This window comes from Phyllostomus hastatus, unplaced genomic scaffold, assembly GCF_019186645.2.
Source record: "Phyllostomus hastatus isolate PE091 unplaced genomic scaffold, TTU_PhHast_1.1 phas_scaffold_129, whole genome shotgun sequence".
Lineage (NCBI taxonomy): Eukaryota > Metazoa > Chordata > Mammalia > Chiroptera > Phyllostomidae > Phyllostomus > Phyllostomus hastatus.
The window spans coordinates 4478634-4492981 of NW_025334009.1; the positions used below are offsets into that span (position 1 = coordinate 4478634).

General features: G+C 66.0%; 2 protein-coding genes across 8 annotated transcripts; one reads left to right on the top strand and one right to left on the bottom strand.

The window, feature by feature from the left end:
• Positions 1 to 109: 109 nt before the first annotated feature.
• MST1 (macrophage stimulating 1) lies at positions 110 to 4780 on the top strand. Of its 7 annotated transcripts, none has more exons than XR_006787798.1 (18): positions 110 to 264; positions 931 to 1078; positions 1158 to 1270; positions 1353 to 1467; positions 1549 to 1685; positions 1759 to 1879; positions 2025 to 2143; positions 2307 to 2475; positions 2589 to 2719; positions 2810 to 2912; positions 3032 to 3168; positions 3253 to 3288; positions 3375 to 3495; positions 3649 to 3726; positions 3854 to 4000; positions 4081 to 4187; positions 4342 to 4425; positions 4546 to 4573. XR_006787798.1 is itself a non-coding variant. In XM_045857033.1 (18 exons), exons 1-18 carry the CDS (start codon positions 144 to 146, stop codon positions 4705 to 4707), a joined length of 2205 nt encoding a protein of 734 aa, XP_045712989.1. In that variant the 5' UTR covers positions 110 to 143; the 3' UTR covers positions 4708 to 4780. The 7 variants fall into 7 exon arrangements, 6 of the variants coding, with proteins under 6 accessions (XP_045712989.1, XP_045712990.1, XP_045712993.1 ...); XM_045857033.1 differs by having other exon boundaries at positions 4286 to 4425; positions 4546 to 4780; XM_045857034.1 differs by having other exon boundaries at positions 4081 to 4131; positions 4546 to 4780.
• A 404-nt stretch (positions 4781 to 5184) lies between these two features.
• On the bottom strand, positions 5185 to 13877 carry APEH (acylaminoacyl-peptide hydrolase). Its single transcript, XM_045857428.1, has 22 exons — positions 13792 to 13877; positions 13584 to 13716; positions 12943 to 13069; positions 12478 to 12571; positions 12305 to 12380; positions 12053 to 12216; positions 11751 to 11888; positions 11546 to 11637; positions 11411 to 11451; positions 11205 to 11326; positions 10641 to 10701; positions 9594 to 9691; positions 8917 to 8968; positions 7985 to 8073; positions 7429 to 7567; positions 6861 to 6944; positions 6701 to 6781; positions 6262 to 6350; positions 5959 to 6149; positions 5765 to 5867; positions 5556 to 5662; positions 5185 to 5465 (listed from the first exon to the last, which is right to left on the bottom strand). Exons 1-22 carry the CDS (start codon positions 13801 to 13803, stop codon positions 5360 to 5362), a joined length of 2199 nt encoding a protein of 732 aa, XP_045713384.1. The 5' UTR covers positions 13804 to 13877; the 3' UTR covers positions 5185 to 5359.
• Positions 13878 to 14348: the final 471 nt, after the last annotated feature.

The following is a 14348-nucleotide window of genomic DNA, read 5'->3' on the forward strand; positions in this document are numbered from 1 at the left end:
GGGCTAGTTGGGCCAGAGGGAGGGCCCTTGTCCCTCACCCAGGGGGCCTGAGGCTTGGCTCCACCCCTGTCCCTGTCACTGGGTCTCAGGTCAGTCCCCAGCAGTCCTGGAGCTGGGGTGTGGAGCCAGAGCCACCCAATCCCATGGGGACAGGTTTCACAATTTCCCGGATGGGGCCGTGGTGGGTCACAGTGCGGCCTCTAGCTAGGAGGATGGGGTGGCTTCCACTCCTGCTCCTTCTGCTTCAGTGCTCACGGGCCCCTGGTGAGTGTGTTCCCCTCTGCCCCTCCCTAGTCCCCGTGTGCCTTCAGGGAGGGGTCGGTCCCAGGCCCAGCCTGCTGTTTAAGCCAGGAGCTCACTTTCCCACCGGGCAGGGAACACTGAGTTCTCTGGCTTCTTGCACAGAGCCGGGTGCCCCCAGGAGCACAGATACACACTGCGTGCTCGGGCCCGCATTAGGACGTCTGCTGTAGCGCTGAGGCAGTGTGGGGACTGAGCGGAGGCACGCATGCAGGCAGTCGTCCCTCACCACCTGATCTAGCCTCTGACCTGGCACGTGCCCTCGTGCTGGTGAGAGGCCAGAACTGGAGTCAGAACACCTGGGTTGGGCCTCTGCCTGGGCAGTACGACTGCTCTGGGCCTGGCATTCTCAGCTACAAGGCGAGATGTAAGAAGTTCCATCGGGCAAGCAACAGCTCCCGCTGCCCCCATAGAATGTATGTTTCAGACCTGGGCCTGGTGCCTTGCCCGCGGAGCAGTGGCACAGGCAATAACCACCACGTCCCAGCCTGCTTCCCCCACCTTGTACAGGGACCCAGCCCTTGAATGAGTCCACGGGGTCTGTCCCAGAGCCAATAGCGTTGACCCCCTGAATGAACGAAGTGAGGGTGTGCTGGCAGACATGCACTGACACGCATGTCCACCCCGCAGGGCAGCGCTCGCCCTTGAATGACTTCCAGGTTCTTCGGGGAACGGAGCTGCAACACCTGCTACACACCGCAGGGCCCAGGCCTTGGCAAGAAGACGTGGCAGACGCCGAGGAGTGCGCACGGCGTTGCGGGCCCCTACTGGACTGCAGGTGAGTGGCGAGGGGACCTGGATGAGACTGGGGGCAGAGGAACCTGCACACTGAGTGAACCTGTGCCTCCTCCTTCCAGAGCCTTCCACTACAACGTGAGCAGCCACGGTTGCCAGCTGCTGCCATGGACCCAGGACTCGCCCCACACATGGCTGCAGCGTTCGGGGCGCTGCGATCTCTTCCAAAAGAAAGGTTGTGTGGCTGTGGAGAAGGGTGGCCAGGGACAGGGGTGCTGGGGCCTCGGGCCTCGTCGACGTGGGTCTCTTGCTCCCAGGCTATGTACGGACCTGCATCATGGACAATGGGGTCGAGTACCGGGGCACCGTGGCCATCACCACGGGTGGCCTAACCTGCCAGCGCTGGAGCCACAGGGTCCCCAACGACCACAAGTGAGAGGGACACCTCCCCTGTGTGCCTGCTGGTGGGTCCCTGCCCCCCGCATGCACTGCATTGCAGCTCTCTGCGCCCAGGTACACGCCCACACTCCACAACGGCTTGGAGGAGAACTTCTGCCGCAACCCTGATGGGGACCCCAGAGGTCCCTGGTGCTACACCACGGACCCAGCTGTGCGCTTTCAGAGCTGTGGCATTAAGTCCTGCCGGGAGGGTAAGTGGCTCCTCCCGGAGGCGGGAGAAGCGTGCCCACACCCGTCCACAAACACTCTGCCCTGTGTCTCCAGCTGCTTGTATTTGGTGCAATGGGGAAGATTACCGTGGCTCAGTGGACCGCACTGAGTCAGGACGCGAGTGTCAGCGCTGGGACCTGCAGCACCCACACCCGCACCCCTTCGAGCCGGGCAAGTACGCATGGGCGGGCTCCACACCTCGAGGGCCAAGCTAGGGGAGGGTCCTGGACTCCAGGACTGGGCTCGATATAAGGTAGTAGGATGGGGCCAGATACGGCCTGAGTCCCAGGACCTTGTTCACGCTTGGCTACGGCCCCTAGGTTCCTCGACAAAGACCTGGACGATAACTACTGCCGGAATCCTGACAGTTCCGAGCGGCCCTGGTGCTATACCACCGACCCTCAGGTGGAGCGAGAGTTCTGCGACCTCCCCAGCTGCGGTAGGTGGGCAGCGAGGGCCGGGCCTAAGAAGTGTGGGGGCGTGGCATAGCTGGGGAAAGGGGCGTGGCATAGCTGGGCGAGACCTTTGGGAGTGGGGTTCGGCCTCAGCCCCAGCCCAAACTCAGCTCTATCTCGGCCCCGACTGACCTGGGTCCATCCAAGGGCCCAAGGCACAGCCACACCAAGAAGCCACGACATTCAACTGCTTCCGCGGGAAGGGTGAGAGCTACCGCGGCACGGCCAACACGACCGCGGCGGGCGTGCCCTGCCAGCGTTGGGACTCGCAGAATCCGCATAAACATCGCTTCGCGCCTGAAAAATACCCATGCAAGTGAGGTGGCTGGCGACCTTGGGGCGGGGCTTGGAGGAGGGCGGGGCCTGGGGCGGAGGCGGGGCTCGGAGACTGGCTGGGACCCTTCTACGCTGATCAGAGCACCTGCCCAGGGACCTTCGGGAGAACTTCTGCCGAAACCCCGATGGCTCAGAGGCGCCCTGGTGCTTCACAACGCGGCCTGGTATGCGGGTGGCCTTCTGCTACCAGATCCGGCGCTGCACCGACAACGTGCGACCTGAGGGTAAGGCCTGAGCTGGGGCTAGAGGCACCTAGCCGCAGGGCTCCAGCGAGAAACGGCTGACAGCCGCCTCTGCCCGCCCGCCCGCCGCAGACTGCTACTACCGCACGGGGGAGCAGTACCGTGGCTCGGTCAGCAAAACCCGCAAAGGCGTCCCGTGCCAGCGCTGGTCCGCGGAGACGCCGCACAAGTCGCAGTGAGTTGGTTGGCGCCTCCGTCCCGAAACCCTAACGCCACAAGCAGTAATCTTTCAAACTGGAGTCTGGTGGGGATTTGGGATTTCCCTGCAATGAATTTGCACCTCCATCCATTTAGGTTCACGCCCACCTCTGCCCCCCATGCGCATCTGGAGGAGAACTTCTGCCGGAACCCTGATGGGGACAGCCACGGGCCCTGGTGCTACACTACGGACCCGAAGACTCCCTTCGACTACTGTGCACTGCGGCGCTGCGGTGAGTGCCGGTGACTCCCGGGCCGCCTCCCACCTCCACAGCAGAAGGCTGGCGGTCTGAACCGGGTGAACTTGGCTCTTTCAGATGACGACCAACCGCCGTCCATCCTGGAGCCCCCAGGTAGACCTGGACCAGTATGAGTGGGGGGCCCTCTGCCTCCCTTCTGCACACAGTGGGGTTCCATTGGGCCCACCCTGTACCCCCAGACCAGGTTCCGTTTGAGAAGTGTGGCAAGAGGGAGCCTCGCCTGGACCAGCGTGTCTCCAAGCTGCGTGTGGTCGGGGGCCAGCCTGGGAACTCACCCTGGACAGTCAGCCTGCGCAATCGGTGAGGCACACTGGCCCGTGTCCCCCACAGAGGGGCAGAGGCTGGCTCCTCTGTGTTTGTGCAGTGGAAGGCGCGAACCCGCCTCCCGCCTCAGAGATCCCAGCTGAGAGGTGACGGGCTCACCGCTCCCTGCACTGACCCTTGTTTCTCCAGGCAGGGCCAGCACTTCTGTGGGGGGTCCCTAGTGAAGGAGCAGTGGGTGCTGACTGCCCAGCAGTGCTTTCCCTCCTGGTGAGCCCCCCTTGGGTTTGGGGACCCGCCCAGTCCCACCCTCCCGCCTTCACCTGCCCCGGGCAAGCCGACAGGTGAGCCTCGGGGCAGCAGACTCTGTCATGTCTGAGCAGAGCTTCCCCCCCAGCCACGTGCCTCTCCTGGGCTATGAGGTCTGGCTGGGCACCATGTTCCAGAACCCAAAGCCCACGGAGCCGGGCCTGCAGCGGGTCCCGATAGCCAAAATGGTGTGCGGGCCCCCAGACTCCCAGTTTCTGCTGCTCAAGCTGGAGAGGTGTGTGAGTCAGACAGAGGGTGTGAGCCGGGGCTGTGCCAAGGGGCCTCAGGCCCTGAGTGCCCTCATTTCTGCTCAAGACCTGTGACCCTGAACCAGCGTGTGGCCCTGATCTGCTTGCCCCCTGAGCGGTATGTGGTGCCTCCAGGGACCAAGTGTGAGATCGCAGGCTGGGGTGAGACCAAAGGTAGGAGCGCAGGGCGAGGCCCCCGACTGCTCAGGCCAGGAGGCCCTGCCCTGGACCTGCCCAAAGGCCCTCCCTTCTTGCCATCCCCCCCACTGTAGGTACAGGGAACAACTCGGTCCTCAACGTGGCTTCACTGAATGTCATCTCCAACCAGGAATGTAACGTCAAGTACCGCGGGCGTGTCCAGGAGAGGGAGATGTGCACTAAGGACCTGTTGGCCCCTGTGGGTGCCTGTGAGGTCAGTGGCAGGGGCCCTGGCAAGCCAGGGGAGGGTGTGGGAAGTTGAAAATGCACTTTGTCCCCAGGGGACTAGTCTCTGGCGTGGCCCAGGCCCCTCACCAGCTCTCCCACCTACCAGGGGGACTACGGAGGCCCACTTGCCTGCTTCACCCATGACTGCTGGGTCCTGGAGGGAATGATAATTCCTGCCCGAGTGTGTGCACGGCCCCGCTGGCCAGCGGTCTTCATGCGCGTCTCCGTGTTTGTGGACTGGATTCACAAGGCCATACGGCTGGGCTAGGCCTGGCCTCAGGTCCGAGTGCCGCGGGAAGGATGAAGCCTCCTGGCAGACATAAAGCTGCCTTTCCCCTCTACGCCCGTGTCGGGTGCTTCTTAGTCTCTGCTTCTAGGGAGTGAAGTGGCGGCTCCTTGCTAGGGCCTGGGGGTGGGGGGTGGCTTGGGGCCTGTGTACCCTGGGCTGCGTGACTTGGGCCCTCGGGCTCCCTCGGCCTGTGGTGCTGTGGAAGAGCAGGGCCTCACTGGTCCCCTACCAAAACGCTGGGAGAAGGGTGGTGTAGGGCAGTCTCTTAAAAAGGGGCAGCAGCAGGAGCTAGCCTGGTGGCGTCCCTGTTGGCCGCGACAAGCAGTGGCTGAATTCCTCACTGTCCCCTCCCCTCTCACACCGGAGGTAGATGAGTCCTTCTGGCTATCACACCCAGGGCCTGCGGTCTTTGAACTCCAAGGGTGGGGCTGGGATTGGGCATGGCTGGGAACCAAGTGCCAGCAGGAACCACACTCCGTCCTCATTTATTGCAACCATACAGCCCCCATTTCTTGGCTCACCCACCCACGGAGTCCAGAGCCCAGGAAGCCTCTAGCTGTTCTGCCAGACCCTGGGGCTCTCCAGGAGCCACGTGTGCCACCTGCCAACCGGCTCGTGCAGAGGCAGGGCTTCAGCTGCCCAAGTGCGTGCGCAGCCAGAGCACAGCGTTCATGAAGCTGTCTGACTCCACCTCCACCTCGGACAGTGCGTGGGTGCTTTTGGGGTACAGCAAGAGCCTGCAGGGGTTGGGCAGTAATGTTCCAGGTTGGAGGGTCCTCCCCCACTCACCTGCCCACCAGCTGCCAGGGTGGTCCCACCACACTCACCGAACAGGCACGTTCCGGGCCTTGAGGGCCCGGTAATATTCTATGCCCTGCTTGAAAGGCACCCGCTGGTCCTTCTGGCCCAGCATCAGTAACAGCGGTGTCTTCACCTGGGTGCGTGAGGAGGGACAGTGAGCAGAGCTCCAGGCCCGGGATGGACCGGCGGCACACTGGGCCGGGGGGTGGCGCTCGGGGAGGGGGGCACTGTGTACCTGAGGGGTATACTTGATGGGCGACTTGTCCAGCATCTCCGCCCACATGCTGAGGTCTGGCAGGCAGTCACTGCTGTAGGGGAAGCCAGCCTCCACCACGCACCTGCAAGAGACCGAGCTGATGCAGCCCCCGGAGCTCTGGGGCCCAGGCGGCTGCACGGGGTGCGGGATGGACGGGAGGAGGGCACACCCACCAGTCCGGGATGTCAGTGGAGCCCATCATGGAGGCGATGTTGATCACAGGGTTCCGGGCCACGCAGGCACTGTACATGTCCGGATACTGACCAATCAGGTGGCAGGAGAGGAAGCCACCGTGGGAACCACCCATAAGGGCCACGCGGCCTCTGTCAAAGTGTTCCTCCTGGAGCACCTGCTCCACTGCAAACTGCAGGGTGGGGCAGAGCACACTGCAGCCAGCTGCCGGCCCAGCTGCCGGAGCTACCCCGTCCACGCCCTCCTCCAGCCTGTCCAGAAGCCGAAGCCCCAGCCCCTGCTACCTGGACGTCCTTCACATCCTGGTGGCCCACATTGCCAGGGAGGGAGAGGATGCTGTCCTGGCCAAAGCCCGTGGAGCCACGATAGTTCACTGGAGGCCAGGAAGGGACCAGACAGGGAGGTCAAGCGACATTCCCAGCCCCCGGACACCTTTACGCCCTCTGGGAAGTAGGCCCTGGGGCCAGCTGCATGCAGACTATCAGCGGGGAGGGGCCATGGGAGCTGTGGCTGCTGCCCAGCATCCACGGCACCCTTTCCAGGGGAGCCCCAGGTTGGTCCCTCTTACACCCTGCCACGGAGCCAGGGCTGGGCCAGGCAGCTCCTGGCAGTGGTTACAGAGGGGCCTGGAGACTAGAGTGGTACCTGTGGTGCTCGTACAAACCGGGCCCACCCCACGGCATCCCACAGCCCTCCCAGAAATGCGGGGACCCGCTCACTCACCTAGTAGCACTGCAAAGCCCATCTTGCAAAGCATGGCCGGGAACAGCATCCAGGCAGCGATGAAGGATGAATGGGGCCCCCCTACAGACAGGGAGCAGGGGGTGAGAGAGGCAGCTAGGAGGGCTGTGGGAGGGCAGGGGCTCTTCGGCCATTCGCCTACCGTGGGGCATGACCACCATGGGCACCTGGGTCTTATCTGGAGGGTAGCTGGGCTGCAAGAGGATCGCTTCAAAGTCGAGGCCAGCTGCAGGGAGAGGGCAGCAGTCAGCAGAGTCAGCAGAGCCAGCGCTGCTGCCCGGGGGCTGCCCCAGCCAGGACCTCCGCTGCAGCTGCAGGTCCGGGGCTGGCAGAGACCTGGCCAAGGGAGCCCACACAGCGACACACGGCCCCAGCGTGCTCACACTCCCGCCCCAGTCAGGGGACCCCTCTCTGCAAGGACAGCGTTCTGGGCGAGGTGTGGCCACAGGCCTCGTACGGGGCCTGTCTTCTCTGGGCTGTGGTGACCCCCACAGAGGACGTGGCCTGGGGGATTCCAAGCTCTGACCCCAGAGCAGGCGGCCAGATGCCTGCACGCTGTACTCCCCACGAGCATCCGCAGGAGGAAGGAAAACCCCTCCCGGAGGTGACCCCGAGACACCCGCAGTGTGAGGCGGGAGGCAGGGAGGGGGCCTCGGAGCTGTGTGCTGGGGAACCCGGGGAAGGTGTCCCTCGCCTGTGGCCCCGCTCACCGTACTCCACATTCTCTTGCTCCGGGGGCGGCTGCAGCACCCGGATGCCCCAGGAGATGTCAGAAATGGGCTCGGCCTCCTCCAAGGACACCCATACCACCGACTGTTCCTTCCCTGCAGGAGGCAGGAACCCAACTTTCTGCCAAGGGGAAAGAGGGTGTCACAGGGGCCTGGCTGCCCCCATCCTTCCACCTCGCCTCTGCCCAGAGTGGGAGGGAGCAGCTTTCACAGCGCTGGGGGCTGGCACGGCCCCACCGTGTGCCGTTGTACACAGAGGCGCTCAGCCCTCTTCCCCTCGCCCCCACTCGGCGTCCAGGCTCTGCTGTCTCCCTGTGCGCTGTTGGGCCAGAGGACTGGGTGCAGAGCGGACCCTGGCCTGGTGGTTCCCCACCATGGGTGCGAGACCCCCATGGACCACGCTGAGTCCGGCCCACATGTGGCCTCGCACATGCTAACTGGCCACAGTCAGACTCCAAGGCCAGTTCTCCGGGCGGCTCTGGGGGGCCCCGCCTGCACAGAACCCCTGCCCCCTGGCCCGGCGACCCCCGACACTCACCAGGCTCGGGGGTAGGCTGGGTGTGGAGAACTGCGCCACCATGAGGTCCCGGTCGATTGTGAGCAGCTTCCAGCTTCCACCTGACCCCCCTGGGGAAGGCAGATGCCGCTAAGCACCTGGTGGGGCCACCACCCTCCCCACCTACTCCCCACAGAGCCAGAGTCCTTGGCCAGGGGCGCCCCGGGGAGCAAAGGGATGCCCACAAAGGAACTACCACAAAGGCCAAGGTACACACAGCCCTGGGAGAGCCTCTTGCTCAGCCCTTTGCAAATCTAGCAGACACTGGCTGTGCCTGGGGACTGCTAGGTCTGGGGACACACCAGACCACCACGCCACAGCCGTCACCACTGGATGACTGCAGCCTGCAATGGTGGCAGTTAGGCCCAGGGGACAGGCGGTGGGTGAGTGGTGCTGATTCGGGGCAGTGGGGCCCAAGGAGATCCCTAAGCGGGACCTGTGAGGGGAGGTGCAGTGTGGGGATGACGCTTTGGTGGCTTTGAGGCAGGGTGAGTACAGTCAGGCAGAAGGGCTCACAGGACACTTGAGGGGCAGCATCTCGGGGCCTGGGCAGGAGGAAGGAGAGGGGGCCGACACGGGGGTTCTCCTGGGCCCAGGTGGAAGAGCTGTGCGTGCCTACGGTACGGGCAGTGGGGGATGACGGGCAGATCATCCCTTGGCGAGAGTGAGTTTTGCAGGTCTGAGGAGCAGGGGTGGGGGCCACGCTGAGGCCTGGCCGGGACACACGGAGCCCAGGGGAACCAGGGAGGCAGGTTGTCGGCTAAGGGTCCCGCGCGGGCAGGGTCCCTGTGACACTGCCATAAAGGCTGAGGGACGGTCAGTGGTGCAGTGGCTGAGGGTGCCTCTGTGGCCCCACAGGCTCCAGCTGCAGTCCCACCGCCGGCCCGGCTGGCCCACTCGGCAGCCCCGCTCACCGGCTGTCAGGGAGGTCACGCTGCCCACCTGGGTGTCCACAGCAAACAGGTCCTGAGGCAGAAAGGAGGCCGCGTGTGGTGGCAGAGCCAAGAGCCCTGTGAGTCCCGCCCCCACTCCCCTCCTCTTAGGGACCCCTGGGCCAGGCCCCAGCTGGGAGCACCTAGGACAATGCTGCTCAGTACAGTAGGGAGCGACCTGAGGACCCCGGTTCCCATCCTAGCCCCACGTGACCCTGGGCAAGGTGAGGAATGCCTCTGAGCCAGAGTGAGGACATGACGTCACACCAGGAAGGAGCCTGGCGCACTGCGGGCGTCCCCAGTCCCCGCCCGCTCCCCCGGGAGAAGGCCTCGGCTCCGCCCAGCCACTCCCCAGCGCCAGCCCCCTTGTCCTGAGCTAGGAATGCCTGGGGGAGGGGGAAAAGGCCAAGGAATCTGTTGTGGATACTACAGGATACCACGACCAAGGGAGGCATCTGAGACCACCAGGGAGAGCAGCCAGACGCCCCCGAGGAGAAGCGAATCCAGGGCAGCGGCAGGCAGGCCTCACGGGGCCGGGGAGACCCGGCAGCTGGGCGCCCCACCCAGAGGTGTGTGCACGCCGCACCGCCCTGGGGCCCTGGACCCTGCCTGGGGGCCTGCTCCCCGGCGGCCTCCCCACGCAGCCGGGGCCCCCTCACCTGCCGGCTACGCTGAGCAGAGTCGAAAACCACTCTCTGGCTGTCCGCTGACCAGCATCCCAGAGGCAGAAGGCTACAGTAGATCCCAGAAAAGTTCTCTGCAAAGACAGGAGAGCTGGGGGCCGTGTAGAGGAGTGGCCGTGCGGGGGGCGAGGCATTGCCAGGACACAGGGGCGCGCACGCCCGCCCTAGGCAGCGCGGAGCTGCGCGAAGACGGGCAGGGGAGCAGGGCCCCTGAAGGCCCGGGAGGGGCAGCGCTCCAGGACCCCCGGGAGGGTCCGTGGGCGCGCGGAGGAAGGCCCTGGCTGTCCTGCGAGCCGCCCTGCCGGCACCAGGGGCACTGGCGTCCGTCTGCCTGTCACGGTGCTCCGCACAGGGCCTGGCCCGGGGGGCTGCTCTCTGTCCTCGCCACTCACCCTGCCCTCACTGCACCCCTAGACAGAGGGCAGGGATGACCGCCCGCTGCACGGGTGGACGCGTGGAGGCTCAGGGAGGTCAGGACACTGTTAACAAGGGGCAGAGCTGGGCCGAACGGAGCCCCACGGCTGCATCCCTGCAGCCCAAAGGGAAGGGAAAGAGGCTGCCCCTCATCTGCTGGACTCGGGAACTGCCCAGGCAGCCTGAGAAAGGAGACTCTCCCCTCTCACATCCTTGGGATGGTCCCGGGCCCCAAGCAGAGTGGTGACCACCGAGACTGTGACGGGGGCCACCTCCCAGATACCCTGCTGACTCAGGGCTTGGACGGCACTGTTGCTGGGTGGGGGGTGGGAGAGGGACGGAGCAGCGCCCTTGGGCTCAGAGCCTCTCTGGTCGGGCATTCCAACCCAGAGCAGGTCCCGAGGCCCCGGAATAAGCTGCAGCACGGGAATGAAACCACTGATCCCCACCCCCGCCAGCTTGGGTCGCTCGGACCACCGTGTGGGGCCAGTGGGCTCGCTCTAGCAGAGCCCTTCCCTGAGGCCGCACGCGGGCTGGCCCTGCACAGGGAGAGCAGGCGGCAGGGAAACCGCTGCGGGCCCCACTGACCGCCTGCCACGCGCTCCTCACCTCCCAGCTGCCGAGGCACGACATCCACCACCACCGAGGTGACCTTGGTGTACCAGTCGTACTGCAAGAGAGCACAGTGCTCAGGCCCACCGGGGACTGGCAGCTGCCTGGGGGCGCAGAGCTCGGTGCCAGCCCCCCTCTCTGGGCGGCCTCAGGGACGGGAGGCGGTACCTGTGATGAGCCTTTTGTCCCTCCCTTCTGGGGACCTGGGCCGGGTGTCGGGAAGGGCCTCTAACTCCCACTGGGGGCCCAGAGCTCTGCCTGGGCAAGGGCCCCGTGACTGAGACTCTGTAAATGCCCACACTAGCCCAGCCCCTTGCAGAGCCCGCCCCAGGGCAACCGAGGATGCTCTCCAGACGGCGGGTCTCCACGGTGCCAAGCCTCCCACACCGGCAGACCCTCGGCCCCCAGGCCCTGCCCTGACAGGACAGGCGGAACTCGCACCGTCTCTGCACCCAGGACAGGAGGTCCCCTGAGGGGCCCGTGGGGAGACGAGGGTGAAGCTCGGCTCTCAGCCACCGTCCCCTCCTCTTGTGCGCCGCCCCTGCCCCCGCTCCAGCTCACCAGGCACAGCTGGCTACACTGATGATGGGGGATGAGAGACGGGTACCGCAGGTAGACGATGCGACACTGGTCTGGACTCAGCCGGGGCGATGAGACGGCCAGGGTGTCATCCGACAGGAGCTCTGGACCGGACGGGACCGTGAGCACCGTGCAGGCTGGCAGGGCTAGCTCGAGTCAGCAAAGCACAGGTGGGCGGCGGCACTTACCACACTTCCCCTCGATGAGATCCACGTAGTACAGGGCTGACCTGGAACCGCCAGGAGACGCTCAGCGCGGAGGCCAGCCTGAGCCAGCCTGAGCCACCCGGCCCCGCCCCGCCCCGCCCGGCCCTGCCTCCTCACCTGCGATTGGAGCAGAAGCGGACACCCAGCCGGAAGGGCTCGTGCCACCAGCCAACGAACACCACACCCGTGTCTCCAGGAGCCCAGAATGCCTGCGAAGGGGACCGCAGGGCAGGTGAGAGCAGCAGCCCAGGCAGAGGCTGAGCTCAGAGGCTCAGGCAGGGCCCCTAGACCCCAGGAGTTCGTGGGCAGAGTCAGTGCTAACCTGTCCGGGGGACACACTCTCGGGGACCCCCTCAAGCACGGAGATGTTGCTGCTCTCGATATCCAGCACGCAGAGCACCGGAGTGCTTTTGGAAGCCATGTTTTCTCCCCAGTCTTCGTAAAACACGAACTGGTCCCCCTGAGAACACAAGACGCTCGATGCCCAGCCCGCCTTGCGAGAGCCCGCCCAGCCCGCCAGAAGCCAGCGCCTCCCCGGTCCTGACGGGCGCACCGAGGGCAGGGGCCGCCGAGCCCCAGGGCTGCCCTGCAGGGCCTTCGCGGACGGGCCTCGACCCGGAGCACCTTGACGGCCTCGTCGGGCTTCTTCGGCCTAGACATCTCGTCGTCACTGCCACTGACGTCCAGGGCTTTGGTCTGGAAGAAGGACTCGGCCTTGGGGCGCTTCTTCTCTGCCACATACAGCAAGTGTGTCTCCGAGTGCGACCAGGACAGGCAGCCAAAGCAGCCTGGGTGAGGGAGGGCCGATCAGGGGGAGCCCTGGGCCACAGCTGCCCCTTCTGTCCACCCTGCCCGCTCCCCAGCCAGCTGCCTCACCGTCATCATACACGGGCCCGTGTTTCTCCAGCGCCGACAGGTTGAAGCTCTTGAGCTTCCGGTTCTTCTCCCAGACCTGAGGACACCTGGGCATCAGGCTGGCTGCCCCCCGACAGAGCCTCACGTGTAGGCTGAGCCCCAGCAGTCCGCCCCCCGGTCCCCTGCAGACACACCTCCAGGAACTGCTTCTCCTCGCCGAGGCCTGCACTCGCGGCCTTGCGCAGCACGGCCTTCATGGCACCCGAAGGGGACTCTCTGCTCAGCAGTCTGAGGGGGACACGGCACGGCGGGTCGGGGTCGTCTCCCACCCGGCGACAGCCCCAACCTGTGCTCTAAACCGTGGCCCCGCACCCACACTTGCGGCCCTTCTAGCCCCAGGTGCCCGCTGACCTTGCTTCTCCTCCCCGGGGCACGGCTCTACTCCCCCCCAGCCTCCCGTGGACTCTACTCCGGGCCTGAGTCTACGGCAGACTGCCAGGGACCAGCAGGCCGTGTCGCCAGAGGCTGCGTGAGCTCCCGCGGGGCCGTGGCCTGGCTCCCGGCCTCCCTCTGGGACCCTGCCTGCGCTCGGGCCCAGAGTGGGCATTCGTAAGAGCCTTGCCGTGGCCTTGCCCACGAGCTTCTTCCCTCACACTTACTCCCCCCGCGTCTCCACACTGTTGCCCGCGGGCCCTGCAAACACCACGGAGTCCCCATCATGGAACACCAGGTATTGGCGGCAGAATCGGATGTTTTCCATGCGTTCCAGGTCCCTCTGGGTCCACTCTGTGAGGAGAGGCAGCAGCCTGCTCAACCTGCCCAGTCCCTGCACAGGCTTCCCCTGACCTGCGCCCTGCGCCCAGGCCTGCCTCCTTCAGTCTGTCCCCCGGTGTTCTGGGGGCCAGATGGGCCACACTGAGCCACAACCCAAGTCCAGGCCTTCAGGGCCCGGCGGAGGACGGCCTCTCGGAGAGGAACCGCCACTATTCCCCCTGCCTCCCCAGAACCACGAGGACGCCCTGGCACGGCTGAGACGGGGTGGTGGGAATGTGCCCCGCAAGGCCCACACCCTGCACCCAGTCCGAATTCTACTCCCACACCCTCAGCTCACGCACTCGTGGGCACCGTCCCATAACGCCCAAACAGGCCCCCTCCTGTGTGCACGGGCCTCCGCGGCGCGCACCCTTCCACCCCGCGCCCTCCGAGCCCCGTCTTCCTCCACACACGTGTGCACTGTCAAGCAGGCCCCCTCCTCTCCGCCCGAGTGGACCCGCCACCCGATTCTCCTTCCTCCACTCACCAGTGTGCACCGTCCGGTAGCGGCCCCCGTACTGCGTGGTGACCTCCGGGCCCAGGCTGGCGGCGCTCAGCGAGGGCTGGCGGCTAAGGCCCCGGTACAGCGCCGCCGCCTCCTCGGGCTCGCTCAGCAGCACCTGCGCGGGGGACACACCAGGGTCAGGCCGGGCCCGGGCTGCAAGGACCACGGAAACCGCGGGCCGAGCCCTCACCTGCCGCTCCATGGTCTCTGTCCGCCGCCGGGGCGGGGCGCGGCGTGCTGGCGCCCGGAAGTGAGCCTGCGGGGGGCGGAGCCCGGAGTAGCCTTCAGAAATCCGCTCGGCCTGGCCTCGGGGCGTGAGGGGCGGGGCCTCCGCCAAACGGGCGGGGACCGTTACTGGAGGGGCGTGGCCTCGGCGGTATGGTGCGGGGGGGGCGGGGGGCCCTGGGAAGACACGTTTATTTTGGACCCCCGGGGCGTCCTGCAGGGGAGGGCAGGGACTTTGAGGAGAGGCGCAGGCCTTTTAGGGGCGCACTAGGCTGGTGAGAGGCGGCGCGGGGGCCGAGCCGCAGGCCTGTTCCGGGAGGGGATGGAGTGGGATCTGCGAGGACAGTGGGTGGCACTGTAGGAACGGAATACAGGGTAGGGTCTTCGGCCTGGGGCGAGGCCGGTGAGTGACGACAGGCCCAAGTGAGAAGGCGGTGAGGCCTGAGTCCGGACCTGACTGTTGGGCAGAAGAAGCTGCGCGGGGGCCCGGTGGGCCCTAAACAGCGAGAGGGGCGGGGCTGA

Excerpts from the sequence above, each read along its gene's own strand:
- MST1 (XM_045857036.1), top strand. The coding sequence starts at position 144 with ATGGGGACAGGTTTCACAATTTCCCGGATGGGGCCGTGGTGGGTCACA. Across the intron at positions 2,720-2,809 it reads CGACAACGTGCGACCTGAGG|ACTGCTACTACCGCACGGGG; the intron begins GTAAGGCCTGAG and ends CGCCCGCCGCAG. Across the intron at positions 4,001-4,080 it reads CTGCTGCTCAAGCTGGAGAG|ACCTGTGACCCTGAACCAGC; the intron begins GTGTGTGAGTCA and ends TTTCTGCTCAAG.
- APEH (XM_045857428.1), bottom strand. Across the intron at positions 13,070-13,583 it reads CTACCGGACGGTGCACACTG|AGTGGACCCAGAGGGACCTG; the intron begins GTGAGTGGAGGA and ends CTCTCCTCACAG. Across the intron at positions 6,351-6,700 it reads GGGCTTTGCAGTGCTACTAG|TGAACTATCGTGGCTCCACG; the intron begins GTGAGTGAGCGG and ends CCTGGCCTCCAG.